At 30.0% G+C, this 15,021-nt stretch overlaps 2 protein-coding genes across 2 annotated transcripts in view; both read left to right on the top strand.

Annotated features, from left to right (window-relative positions):
- LOC119676628 (alpha-protein kinase 1-like) overlaps positions 1-3,185 on the top strand; it is a 7,383-nt gene extending 4,198 nt beyond the window's left edge. The window contains exon 4 of the mRNA XM_038087875.1: positions 3,174-3,185. Within this exon, the coding sequence (XP_037943803.1) occupies positions 3,174-3,185 (12 nt within the window). The remainder of the gene's footprint in view (positions 1-3,173) is intronic.
- Positions 3,186-4,414: 1,229 nt separating this feature from the next.
- Positions 4,415-5,103, top strand: LOC119683837. The gene is made up of 2 exons (XM_038097701.1): positions 4,415-4,906; positions 4,945-5,103. The coding sequence occupies exon 1, from the start codon at positions 4,476-4,478 to the stop codon at positions 4,899-4,901; it is 426 nt and encodes a 141-aa protein (XP_037953629.1). The 5' UTR covers positions 4,415-4,475; the 3' UTR covers positions 4,902-4,906; positions 4,945-5,103.
- The last annotated feature ends 9,918 nt before the right edge of the window (positions 5,104-15,021 follow it).

Here is a 15,021-nt window from a genome sequence, read left to right as displayed (position 1 = left end):
TTTTAATTTTATTTTAATTTTTGATGGTCAGTGAAGTCATCAGTGGAGCAGAATTAAGTAAAGCCTCAGCCTCGACGAGAGTGGCATCATAAACGGCAGCCTCATTGGCAACTGCATCAACGAAATAACAGCGTTAATGATAGAAAATCTGTTGACCATTTATGAGCCAGGCGAGGACCACAAAAAAATTTAAAAGGACAAAAGTTTAAAACTGTTGCGATTTTTTTTTAAATTTAGTAGAGAAAAAAATGTTAATCGCCATTTAATTTTTAATAAAATAAAATTCAACTTAACAGGACATATTTTGTAAGCGCAGGTTGCTGTTGGGCTTAATTAGTAAAATGACTAATGGAGTAAAAATTCACTGAGGGGTTTAATTTGACTATAATAATAAAATAATTATTGCAGATTTATAAATATATAAATTGCTAATAGTAGAATATTGAACATTGAAGAAATTAAAAAACATGAGATTTAAGGGCCTTCTGGTGTTTCTCAGGTAGTGTCCTTAGAGGTACCATTCGATACTCTCCTAGAGATCGTCAAGCGAAGTATTTACCTCTATTCTCTTTAGCTAGCTAATAACAAATGGAGGTCACTTAATTCGTAAGTGCTCTGTATAGAGAGATCAGTTGTTGGAAACTCAAATAAATGAAGGAAGTAATCCAGAGGTCACTCGAGAAGCTACGAAGAAGAATTGTAGATTGCAGAAGTTATAGAAACTTACAATAAAAGACAGATCATTAGAGAAATACTTTCTTGTCAAGTCGTCTAACTGTTTATCGGTAAGTAAAAAATTTTCATTTTTTGAGACTTTTTTATGTATGTTGCAAGAGTTCCAGTTGCATGGCAGGAACTCACTGCGTTATATGCGTGATGAGCTTATACTGCTTTATCTTATAAGACCAGTGCATTACATTCTAAATTTAATGTAATCTACGTCTTCAACTTCAGTTTTTAATTAATTTATATGATTAGATATTTCATTTCCTTGTTTTGTGGTAAGTTGGTTTCTTTAACAAGTGTGATTGTTCATGTTTCTCGAATCAGTCTGTATGTACTATAAGTGGTATATTTTCTGTTAGGGTTGGTTCAAAAATGTTCAACCAATTAATAATTTTATTTACCTTTCTTTGAAATTTTTAAAAAAGAAATTTTGGAAATAAATTCGCTGTCCAATGAACGTAATATAAACATGGGCTTAAAAGTGAATTCTCTGAAAGCTGGAAGATCGTCTATCTTTTGTGACTTCATCTAAATGTCCATATATTTTCAACTGGTCATATTCTTTTACGATCTAGGTATAAAATTTTGTGTTTTAAACAGTACTTACTCCTTCCTAAAACTACAGATGTTTGATTTACTTAAGGAGCTGGATAGTTTTTGGTGTGAGTAATATCGCTGAAGAGTAGGTAAGAGTTTAATCTTCTTCCTAAAACTAACTTTTATAATTAAAGATTATTTTATAAGTGTTATTTTACTTTTCCTTTACTACATGAATATTATGTAGTAATATTTCTTTTATTCATTTATCTTAGGCCAGTTTACATAGTGTCAAGTCATCTTTCTTTGAATCTTTCTCGATTTTTCCTAAATGCTGTTTCTTGTAACGTAACTCCATTTGTAGTCATTTTTAATAGATCTGTTAGTCACTGTATGCGCTGTAATTTGATATCATTTATTTTTTTCATACGTCTTCTTTGCATCAATATTTTTTTGAGAGGCGTAACATACTTACAAAATGGTTTTCTAAATCTGTGAGCTTGAAGTCTTCTATATTTATCCATGCTTTTTCTTTATGTCACTGCTCTATCGAGAGGTATTCTTACTAAATGGTTTAGTTGATCTGTGCCCTGTTATATGACGTCCTTTATTTCTTTTCATGCTACTTCTTGGAAGAAAACTCTTTTAAGAGACATTGTGTTATTTGATACATCTTATGTCAAACAATATTGGGGAACTATTTTGTATAATTTGATATCATCAAATATATAACTATAATCTTCATGGCTAACGTTGTACTCAAAAATTTCAGAAAACTTGATTCCATATTAAAAACGTGTACTTCATTAACTTCACTACCCAAAGAGGGTGATTTAGTTAACGAAATATTCTGCTTTCCTGTTACTCTGTATGAATAATTAAACAAATTCACCTTTGCTTTATATAGAATGTATGTACATGGAATTAAACGAATACGAATGACATACCGGATGTACATGACACCTCCATAGAAGGCAAAAGAGTGCGACATTAGAAGTTTGGTTCTAAGCCCAGCAGGTCAAGTGCGCTTCGTCCGACTTTGTTTGGACTAATTAAATTTGAATAGTGATTTTTCACAAAAGGAAAACAAACTTCGAAAGCAACTTTAAATACTAAATAGTATATATAGTACACCGGCATACACATTGGAGAAGACATTTTGCCTTAAGGAGCAAGTTTGCAGTTATGTCCTGCGGTTGTTTTGATGTAGTTCTCGATTCTAACCGCTGCATAAAAAGTGATTACTGCTCTGCCCTACTGTCCTCTGCTTTAATGAAAGGAAGTTAGGGAGTTGCTTTCAACTTAATTTTTTTTGGGTAAAAATAAGTTTACATTGTAGTAAGTACAGTATGATAAGGTAATACATATACAAAAGTGTGGAGTACTAATATTGTACAGTATGAAGCAAAACAACTCAAATGCAAATATTACACGATCTGCGAGTGGCAACTGTGAAAATGGCGGAAACAGGACGGAAAAGGAAATGCGCTCAATTAAAATTTTAAAGTCAACAAAAATTGAAAAAAATACATTATATAATAGTTAATTGAAAAACTCGTATTTAAAATAATAAAGTAAAAATATTAATATTTAATTAAAAGTAGCTAAAGGGAACAAAAAAAATGAACAAAAAAAAAAAGAATTAAAAATTTAATAAAATGTTTTTTTTTACCGTTAACTATGAATATATTTAATTACTTTTATATATAGTTAGGAATTTTGAAATTAAATCAGAACGAGTTGACTTAAAAAGTAAGGGTACCATAATGAAAGATCATATCGTTCACCAAAAAGTTATAGTAAAAAATAAGTGCTCAGATATATATATATATCTCATATTAAAAATAATTAATAATTTATATATATTTACATAATTATATATTGATTCTTTCATATATGCAATATTATAGTGCTATCATTAATCACAAAACCTTGAAATATATAAGAAGACGTATTGGCTTAGTAACTAACTTTTTGAAGTGTGAGTGACTTTTTCTTATTCTATATTAAACCAGAATTTATAGTTATTCAACATATCTCTTATTCAAACGGTCTTAAGGTTTCTGGATCTCTTCTACGGTGAAAGAAAAAAACATATTAATCATATTATTTAAATATAAATTATTTATAAAACTACATCAGTTGAAAAGTCTCAGGGTTTTCATATATATGTCGTCTTTTAACGACCATGAAAAACTACATGGTTTTTGGAAAGTACTACCTTCAAGCAATTATATTCATAATTTTAATACAATTTGACGTTTAATTTATAAGTTACTACTTTTTAGTAAGCTACTTTTGTTATTTTTGGAACAATGGATTCAAAACAATTTCACGTATTAATTTATCATTGCTTTTTAATGGAAAAAAATACCGTTCAATCCAACGCTAGTTTTTTTAAATATTATTCAAATTATACTCCATCAACAGCAAGCCTTGATCGTTGGTTTACAGAGTTTGAATATGGCTGTACAGCCATTGAAGAGGTCCTACGCCTCGATCGTCCAAATTATGCGTTAAAAACACCCACAAAGTTGTTTTGAAAAATTGTGAGATAAAGTTGAGTGATATAGCTAGTTCTCTTAACATATCAAAGGAACTTATAGGAATTTTTTAAAGTTGCTATCAAAATGGCTGCCGCATCTGCTCATAGTTGATCAAAAGCAAAAACGTGTGGATGATTCAAAGAGCTATTTGAAGCTATTTAATCGGAGAAAAAGAATGTTTTACATTGATTGGTAACTGCAATTCAAACATGTATCTATCACATTATTTTGGAATCAACACGGTAGTCAGCTGAGTGGAGAGCAACCGGAGAAGGCACTCCAAAATAATCATAAGCGCAACAGTCGACTGTTAAAGTTACAGCTTCCCTAGCTTAAAAAGCACGAAATGTAACATTCATCGACTATCATAAAAAGACTTATTGATTGCATTGTATGTCATACTTTACAACTGGCTACTAGAGATCCCTCATATTCAAAAAGTAAACCTGATTGATAAATCCAACTAACACTTTACTTAGTAGGTGATAAGTAATTTTTACCTGTTGAAAGAACCCACATCAAAGTTAACTAGTTAATATTTTAAAAGTTTATTTAAAAAACAAAAATTTGCTTTTTCAACAGAAAAAAAAATTATAGTACATATATATTTTTTCAAATATTATTAAGTAAAGAAAACTATTTGGATCAACCCTTAAAATTAATACAATGCATCGTAGTATATATCATTTAGTTTCAAAATTTAATTCAAACGAATACCAGAAAAATCATTTAGAAAACCTCAAAAAAATAGAAGAAGATCGTATAAAATATATGACGGAAGCGACAGCCAGTCTCACCAATAATACACTACAGTTAACTAGCTTACGTCCAAAATTAACTGAAGACTCTTCAGCATATAACTTAAGTAAAGACACCTTAAAGAGCTTGTCATATGAAGCAGAGAAATGCAAGGTTTCAATGTTTTATGAACAATCTAATACTGAAGGTTATAGTCCAGCTGCTTCTACCATAGAACAGGATTCCGAAGAGAATGATATGACAGAGAATCCTATTGTTTCCAGCAGTTTTATCGAATCTGCGAAAAGAACTGCTAAAAAAGTTGTAAATCGGCTGCGTCGCTTCATTCCTTAGGATTCATCTTCCATTGAGGTGGTTTAGTATGCTGCAGCCAAAGATCAGTTATAGCTGGAAATTATGATATTTGCTGTCGTGTATGGTAGGTGACTATTAACTTTTACGATAAGTGCGATGAAAGAGTTATATTGTGGGACTGATATATATATTTTTGATATTACAATAAAATTTTCGGGAGCTCCTAAAAATTCACAGCATATATGTAGTGTTTCTTTACTTTAAAAAGTGTATAATTATTATTTAATAGTTATTTTCAAAAGAATTCATTAATTATGCTTTATAAGTTTGATTAGAACACGTATTTAAATTTAAGACTTATAGAAGAATGCAAATAAATAGTTAAGGATAATCAGTAGATCCAAACAAATCATGAATAATTTAGATTTTACGGGTATTCTTTATTTTAAAGAGATATTATTATTGTAGCCTCTTGCTAAAAAATGCAGACGTATGGAGACTTGGTTGTATTGGCTTGGCTGAGTCTTGTGGGAACATTCATGTTTTATCATTTCATTTTGTTTTAGAGTAAAATTTTCCCGATGATAAATCGTATTGACTTTAACACCAGGCTCGATGAAAACTAGTGGAGAGCGTTTATCGGTGGTCTCAGTTGCCCTTAATATTAACCGTAGGCATTGGTCGATAACCACGTGTGTAGTTATGGAGCCATGACAGTGACAAAGCTTCAGTTAGCCGATAAGTTATAATAAATAAATGATGGTTTTGGCTTAAAAAATCTGAGGCGGAAAAAAGAAATGATTTTATAATTATTTTTAAATTAAAAAAGTTTTATTTCCATATTGACTACAAATGCCGAATACTTTGTGCCCAGTTTCGTAACAACATTTATTTAAATTTTTTATCTATGGTAAAGAACCATACTTTCATGTACTGTTTAGTATATGCGAAACAATTAAGCAAAGCTTTTAAATATAGTTTATAATAAAACATAAGTTATAAAAATAAATCAATTAACTAAATTGGTTTAAGGAAATTTAATTTTTTAAAATACATTGTTTTTTTTATCCATGAAACATTAAAAGTATAGCAGTTTAATAAAAAAATAAGAGGATATAGTATATTGTTAGGTTTTAAATTATTACGTATTATAACAAGGTATGTTATTTTCATAATCCATAAAAAGTGCAACAAAGTATTTACTTTTTAAACCATATTTTTCTTTATGAAACTCAGCTGTATTTAAAACAACTCAAATTTAAAAGCAAAGCTGTAAAAAGGATAACAAAATTTTCCAAACTATTAAAAGTTTTAAAATATTTTAATTTCTCTCGAAAGCATAAAGCGCAATATAACGCATATTACACCCACATTAAGTTTGAACATGCAATTTTTGACGCCCAGTGCCCAACGCCCACAATGAACCACCAATTAAAAAATCAAATTGCAAGAGAAATCACTGAAAAGCTTGAAAGGATGGGGAGACTTCAACAAAGCGCATCCTTCTTTGAATTTCTTTACACGTTTAAAAAATGGCGAAAGGAAAAAATAAATTCACACAAAAAACGGAAATCAATGTTGGTGCCTTTCCCTGTTGCGATGACTGAGCGCTAAGAAGTGTGGGCTTTTAAAAATATGCATAAAAATTCCTAGAAAAATGTTTACTTAATAAATCATAAGCTGAAGTGCATATTTTAAGCACTTTTACCTCTTCGGGCTGCATTATAAGGGAACACATTTCCAGAAAACCATGTTGAAATATACTTGAAACTTAAAGAAAAGAAATTATTTTTAAATGAGTTGTGCGTGTTTAAGCAAATGAAAAAGTAATTTAGTAAACTTAAATGAAAAACTATTTTTAATAAGAGTAATTATAAAGTAATTCTTTATGTATAACTACACTTAGGGGAATATAACATACATTTTCTTAATACAAGAATATTACGCTACAATTGAATAAATTAATTGCTTACCATAAATAATGCTTATTAATACAAATGCGTATGGAATGCATATACTTCGTCTTCTTCTTTTTTTTATTTATTAGTATTACTGTTTAAACAACTCTTGGCCTTCTCTACAACAGTCCTCAAAGTATCTTGTAACTCTCTCTCAATTAATGATGTTAGCACTTTCTCGAATCAGTTTCCATCTCAATAATTCAGCAGAATCGGTGACGATCTTTTTCTTACATGAAGCACAGTGTATGTGCTTAGTGTTTGTCATTTTATATGATCGAGACGAGACGATTCTTTAAGACTTCATTTAAACTTCTAATCCAGTAACTTGCAATAAAAGCAGATCCGATTTGTTTCGTCGAGCATATATGAACGATTTCACTCTGTTTTCAAACTTCACATTCATTTTGTTGTTGTAACTCGCTGGTACTTGCTAGTGAAGTCGTTATGGGAGGTGTCGAACGTCACTTGGTCATCGCTAGCGACGAGTGGATCCGGGATGCATCCATAGTATTTGTCAGATGACTAACTTTAAAAGTAATTTAACATAAAAATTTAGCTTTTATGTTAGCAATACTGTTTGTACCCATAACATGATTGAAAATAGATAGTTAATTCATATTCAGCATTGTTTATATATATATACCTATATAGGGTGTTTTTTAAGTTCCATGAGAATATCAATACCATAGTTTTGTTTGGCAGCTTAGAATGGCAAACAGTGTTGACATTCTTGATTACTAAGGATTGACAATTCATCATGAATCGTTTAATGCTAGAATAACGCTTCCAAATTGTGGAAATTTACTTCGAAAAGAATATATTTGTTCGCGAAGTTCTTAGAGCACTTTATTGAAGAATTGTGTTTAGTGATGAAGTTCATTTCTGTTTAAATGAGTATGTTAATAAGCAAAATTGCCATATATGGAGCGAAGATAATCCTCAAGCCATTAACTATTCACCATTACATCCATTAAAATTGATTGTTTGGTGTGGTTTTCATCATCGGTCCATATTTCTTTCGAAATGAGGAAGGAGCTGCCGTTACGATGAATGGCGAGATCTGTCGAACCATGTTGACTGAATTTTTGTTTCCAAAACTAAATCAATTAAACATTGCCAAATCAGATATTTGGTTCCAACAAGACGACGCAACTTGCTATAAAAAATCAATATAGATATATTTTGCCACTAACCCACAAATTTAAAATTCATTGTGCGTAATGACATAAACCGCTTTTCTTCATCGATGTCTACTCAAAACGAAAATGTTCTCAAATTATCAGTGACGAAAAAATCTTCCAGTACAGAAATACTAGAGTAAATATATTTTTAAAATAAAATTCTATTCAGTTTCACATTTTCCTATCGTAACACTTAAACTATTGACACTGATAGCATAAGAATGTCAACCTCTGGCGGCAACCCTACCTCAACGTATTCACATCGAGTCCAAATCGTCTATTTTTTTTATAAATTTTCATTTTCTCTTATAGTTTGGCATTTCTCTAATAAAATTTCGCATTCTAAGCTGTTTCAGTAAATTACACACATTTCCGCTTCAATTAGATTCGACAAGTAATTTTATTAAAGTGGCTTAAATACTCTTCAGGCTGTACTAGTATCACAACGACGATTTTAAATTTCAATGAGGACATCCAGTATTTGTTGCTTGTAAAATTGGTAATGTGTGTTACAATAATGAATTTTAATAGTCATCAAAAAGCTGTGTAGAGAAATATACGCTTTCGATTGGGTAATTGTAATATTTGAAGTATTTTCCAAAATAAGTATCCATACAATGCACAGAGAAGCATGATTTAGTTTGTGTCATGACTCTGGTAAAAAAATTTGATTATCTATTCCAGAGTGTAACATATTTTTTTATATATTTATATGTATGGATACAATAGCTTTTATATTAACATCTTTAGAGTTGTGTGGTGGTCTATCCATTCGCTTTGACGCTGTCCTTTCCGATGTCAATAATTGCTTTCTTTGCTTTCATTTTTCATTTCATTAAAGTGAACTGTCAGTTAAGCAATTGTTCTGTGAGGAATATCGGTTGATGCATTCAATCAAAGAATCATTCTTGATTATAGAAGTAGTTTATTAACCCAAATTTGACAAATAATTATTGTCCTTTGAATGAATCGAAGTACTTTCTTTGATTTTTAGATAGTAACTATACAAATTTGTAATACCACAAGGTATTACGGAAAACAACAGTTTTAATGCAATAAAAAAAGGTAACTATATATTAACATATTCAAGGTAACTATTTTTTCTATCACGGAACTTCTGAATACTCATATTAGTCAAAATAGATATATTTTTACTAAGACATATATTTTAAACGCTTGTCCAGTAAAATAGATACACAAAGAAAAACAAACTCTCTGGCTCCACATAGATAAATAGATAAGATGAGCTCTAGGCACTTTGATTTCGTGGTACCAGATTTGAATTGTGGTGGAGTGTCGCTTTTTTGGACTTTATTCGGCTTTTATGACAGGTATACCAAGTTACACTCTTTGCATGCCGAGTGCAAGTATCTTAGGTACAGTTTTGTTATAAATACAAATACTGTCTGACTTTTTCATCACGGTATCTACCGTCTAAATTGATATGTCTGCTTTCTGTTGGGATATTTCGTTATAAATTAATTCACTTGAAAATATTTTTTTCATCATTTCCCACCTTCTTTAATATCGCTGCATTTTAAGGAATTTTTCGATGATGTCTGAAGTAATGTAAATATATAAAAATTTGATTTTTATAGTTCAAAGTATGAATATTCTCTTGTGTGTGGTTTTAAAGGTCTGACTCATTATTTTTATTATTTTCAATTTTCTATCTAACTTATACTAACCATATAATATTATATGTGTCGTGACTGTATTGCATGTATTATTCCATGATTCAACATTACGTATGACTAATATTTGTAAATATGCAGACATTGGCGGCATATTATTATTAAGAGAGTGGTGTGTCACTGTATATCCTTAGTATGCACTATTAGTTCGAGTGCTTTAATAATTTATTTTAGATAAAATTATTAAAACTGAATCACATATCCGACATATATATGACGTAAAGCAGGTCCGAATAAAGCATGGATATAAACTTTTTTGATCTAACTGTTATGAGCTAGCCTAATACTAAAACTAAAAGCATAAGTTTACTGATGAGAACTAAAAAATTTGTAGTCGGAATAATTTAAAGATCAAACTTAAGTATTTTAATAAGTTAAAATAAGTTGTGAAAAGAGTATTTAAGTCCTTCTAAAGAAAAATTAAATTGTTTAGTTTGCAGCTCATGCAAGATGAAACTATTTACCTGGATAAACGAAAAGAAGTGGGAATACTTTCTGATTTGGTTGTATCCAAACTATATAGAATCATTTACCTATATCTTAAACCCAGCCAAACTAAAGAAGATGTTCTTGTTTGGTTGTACCTCAGATCAGTTCCTATATTCCTTAATTGGCGATTCTTCGCTGTTTTGCAATCATATTCTTCGCAAGAAAACTTAAAATGGAAGAATACAGACTAAATAAATTCCGTCAAATTTAGATAATTTATTAGGGCTTTCGTCTGTACCGATAAACAGTCTGATAAGTTTACAAAGAAATAGCTTCCTAAAAATGTTATTCTTCTAAATCCAAAAGTCGTGCATCCACTGAGAAAGTGTTTAATGGTTTTTTATTCAAGCAGGTTACAACTTAAGGAGTGAGGATTATGAGGAATGACTATGAGTTACTCTGTGTAGGTTCCTACACATCACTGACCAGTAAGAACTGCAGTAAACTTTGAAGAATTCAGACGATACCTTTTGTTATGTTCTTAAGAAAGCATCAAGGCGGGGCTAAACTGTCAACTTTCTCGTTCCATTTGATATTCCAATGTCCAGATGTAATATATGAGTTAGTGAAATATTATTTTTATTTATTTTTCATTATATTATAATTAACTTATTCTTACAGCACAATGTAGACTTAATTACCACATGAAGATTATAGGTGTGGTAGAAAGTGACCCCTTATCGACTCTGTCATAAGGAGAAGGAAACATCAGAACATGTTCTATGCAACTGCCCAGCGATGGTAAGACGTAGACTCGATTACCTTGGAAGCGGGATATTAGTCCCAAGTAAAATAGGTAAAATTAAGCCCACAGCAATTACAAGATTTATAAATAGTCTAAAATTGTCCTAGTTGGGCCTTTAGACGCACAATAGATCTTTTAGGTCGGGGTGTTTTAATAGCCTATTACTTAAAATAAAAATAATTAACTTATATCAAAATCATGCTTTGATTTTTTGGAAATCCATATTATCTGAATAATAAGCTATAAACAAAACTAATATAGGAGAAACTTTGGTGGGTTCTTATAAACCGAATGCAGAGATAGTCTTATTTGCCACGACAAAATTTGATCTCAATGAAATTTATTTCATCTGTTTAGGTTGATTTTAATATATTCCACTTAAAGTAAATTTCAAATCTTAGTGAACTGTATTTATGATCCCATAAGTAACCGCAAACTAATACTTAAAGTGCAAAATTTCGCACCGAAGGTGTGAGAACATAACCAATCAATTACTTTTAAGACGAAATGAAATAAGAAAATACAATCCAAGAAGTGCAATTAATTTAAAATTTCACTGAGTTATAAATTCTAAAATATATTCTGGCATTATTTTTGTACCTAAAGGAAGCTTGTTTTTATAATAATTTTGCATATAATATGGGTGAAACCAACTTTGACAGAAAATTTACTACCTGCTGCACTCTGGAAAATTTATGCAAATTTTCAAATAGCATTTTCACGCAGAAGGAACGAGCGGCGATAAGCGGCGGCGGCAAGCTGTGAAATATTTGGGTGCATCGTGGCTGGTATAACCTAGCAAGCCGAGTAACTGAAGAACATTAAGAAGAAAATATTTCTCGAGAAAAAGAAGAAACTATGAGTAGTAAAAATTGAAAATACAAAATTGTTAAAAAATTAAAAATAAGTTAAAATATATAAGGAATGCAAAAAATTACATGCCAAAGCGGCATGTGATGAAGTGTTGTTGCATTTTGCTAACCAAAATGTTTTCGACACACAGACGTACTCCTCTCAGTACTCGACTCCTTGCAGCAGGTGTTATACCGACATTTTTTACTACTCGTACATTGGGTTTAAGTGGAATAAAGAAGGGAAGAAAGCACAGTCTGGATGTGTGTAGTGCGAGTACTCAAGAAAATTTGCATATACAAGGTAGGACGTGGTGCTACAAAGGATTATGCAAATGAATTAATTTTCAAAAAATAAAAAACAAAATTATATATTCAAATAAAGTGCAAGTAAAAGTAGTTGCAGTGACTGGGTTTCAGAGTTTTTCTAAGAAAGAACAGTTTTTTTTTCCTTTCTAAGCACTTATTTTCTTCTATTTATATAAATTAAGTTCAATTTAAGAATTATGTCGCATTTTTTCATATATTTTTTGTATTTCATGTAAAGTCCTTTATTTTGATTGCATAATTATATATTCCCGCATTTAAGTCCAAAGCATTTCGCCTCAGGTTGTTTTTATATGATTATTTGACTTAATTGAAATAATTAGTATATATTCTAAAATATTATTATTAAAACGGACTAACTTAAATAAATGTTGTTATAGTGATTCGGCATGTTTTGCGTAAATAATGCCTTCAGCAAAGTGGGTTTAGATGTGGAGTTTATTGTGCAAATAACTCATTGATATTGATTTAAAGAGGAACATATATTAAATTACCTAAATTATCTAAATATGTATGAAAAATGAGTTCTTAAATATATTTAGGGATTCTATTTTGTAATAAAAGGGTTGCCTTATATTAAAACTACTTTAATAAAAGCGTTAATTATGTACATGTTATCCATTACTTGGTATAGATTTATTTATAAAATTATTATAATAATAATTGTTAAATAAACCTGTTCTTTAAGACATTATAAATACAGCTTGAAATTTGGCATTTTAAAAAATTGATCCTTGACATGTAACTATAAGAGGGGCCAAGACGTGTTGGCCTTTTAATTTGCTTTATTGAATTACCACTAATTGCACCCAAAATGGTGAAAACTTACTATAAAAAGTGTCGGGTTATTACGCACTAGGATAACTTGCTTTGTTAAAAATTTGCAGTCGAAACATTCTAGAGATGTTGAGATCACATATCCCACAGTTTAGTATAATATAAAACTATATAATATATATAACGTACTAATACAAACACAGTAAGTGAATTTGTTAATAAAAAAAAAACTTTCATAGCAAATTAACAAAACTCCAGAAAAATGGACAAACATAAAAGTTAAGTATGGGTTTGGGTAAGTTGGTTAACGTGAGTTGACTCTGAGCTTCAAATGTGGCAGAGCACGAGTTTGATTACTGGTCAAACAGAGCACGAGTTTGATTCGTTAATATTATCGACGTTTTGAAAGTTCATTTCTAATTATTCTATATACTAAAATTATTATAGTCTTTCTTTAAAAAAAATTCAGTTAAAAGTTTATAACAAACGCCAAATAAAATAACAGTTCATAACAGCATAAAGAAGAAAAGAGTTGTCAAATCAGGGTTGTTTTTTTTTTTTAAATATTTCAGACAATTTTTTTTCAATTAATTTTGTGTAATATTTTTACATACCAATTTCTTATTGTATATATTTTTAATAATAATAATTCTAAATTTTTTTTGGCACAGCTGTTGCAATTAACCCAATCGAAACTACTATTCAAAACTGTGTTGTAAATCAATGGTTAGAAGCATATGTTGTGCATATATCTAAATGTCAAACTGTTATATGAATTATAATTAAATAATAAACTAGGGATGTTATTTCAGGGATGCTTTTCTCATCACACAATTTTAGGTGGATCCCGGAGTTATATACATCTGTGTTCGCATATAAAAGCCTACTTTAATTTTGTTTGTGCTTGTGTATCTTAAATATTCGATACTTTTTCTATAATGTTTGATATAAGCTTCTTAGAAAAGTAAGATTCTGTCTTAAAAGTAACAAAACAAGTAACAAGAGGCAAAAGCAATAATTATGTTTTTAAGGTAAAACTTTGACGTATATTTTCAATTAGCATTCGTGTATAGTACGGGTATTTTATGAACCATTTAAAAATTTTTGATATACCATAACAAACTAATTCCTCACCAATTAAAAAATACTGCAGTTTTAAAAAAATAATTTCCTTTTCATGCGGAAGTCTGTACTCTGTACTCTTGTTTTCAGGGAGTTAATTTTATTTGCAACAATATTTTTTGGTACGAAACACAAAACTGCAGCGCGTGACCCAGTTCACTTTTTAGCCAATTAAAGTTATGCCAAATATAAAAAAGTATCTCGACTCGAGTACGTCAGAACAATGCAACGAGTTACGCTTGCACTATTTTGTTGCATTCATCAGATAAAATTGAAGAAACTAAAACCAAAATGAAAACAAGAAGTTCTCTCTTCAAGGAAATTGTTAAAATCTTGTTTTTCTTCAACTTTTAATTATTTTTCATAGCCAGGCATTTTAAATGTTTTTCAGTGAATTATTTATGTTTTGTTATTTTTATAGAAATCTTTATTAGAAACACAACTAAATAATAAACAAAATTGTTACTTGGGAATGATTACAGTAAAATATATATTGCCCTAGTATACGAAATCAAGCGTATTTTATAGCAACTGGTAGTCAAATTATTCTAGTGATACTGGAGATCTATTTACAAGTGTTAACACATTGCGTTGTCGTATAAGTCTTAGAGGGCTTAAAACTTTCATTTTCCTAAGTTTCCTTTTGAATAAATATCTTGCCAATTATTAGAAATAAGGGCCGATTTCACAATCACAATATAAGACCTGATTTAACCTGACTTAAGTATGAATTAAGTCAGCAAAGTTGAAGACTTAAGCATGACCTAAGTAAGTAATGAGACTTAAGTTGCGATTGCTATCGGGCCCTAATCCGTTGCATGCTCAATCCACTTTCAATCCTATACAACGACACCTATTAAATAAATGAATAAAATTTGAAAGACAGAATTATCGCTTGGATAAATATTTATTCTCATATTGAATGAATATAGCTTCAGTAAATAGAAGAAAAAGTTTAACAACGTAAAAATACTGACGACAAAAAAGAGACGATATATATTATATTTATTAT

The sequence above is a fragment of the Teleopsis dalmanni genome, chromosome 2 (genome assembly GCF_002237135.1).
Source record: "Teleopsis dalmanni isolate 2A chromosome 2, ASM223713v2, whole genome shotgun sequence".
Lineage (NCBI taxonomy): Eukaryota > Metazoa > Arthropoda > Insecta > Diptera > Diopsidae > Teleopsis > Teleopsis dalmanni.
Note: the sequence above shows the minus strand (reverse complement) of the source record. Positions and strands in the feature narration are given on the sequence as shown.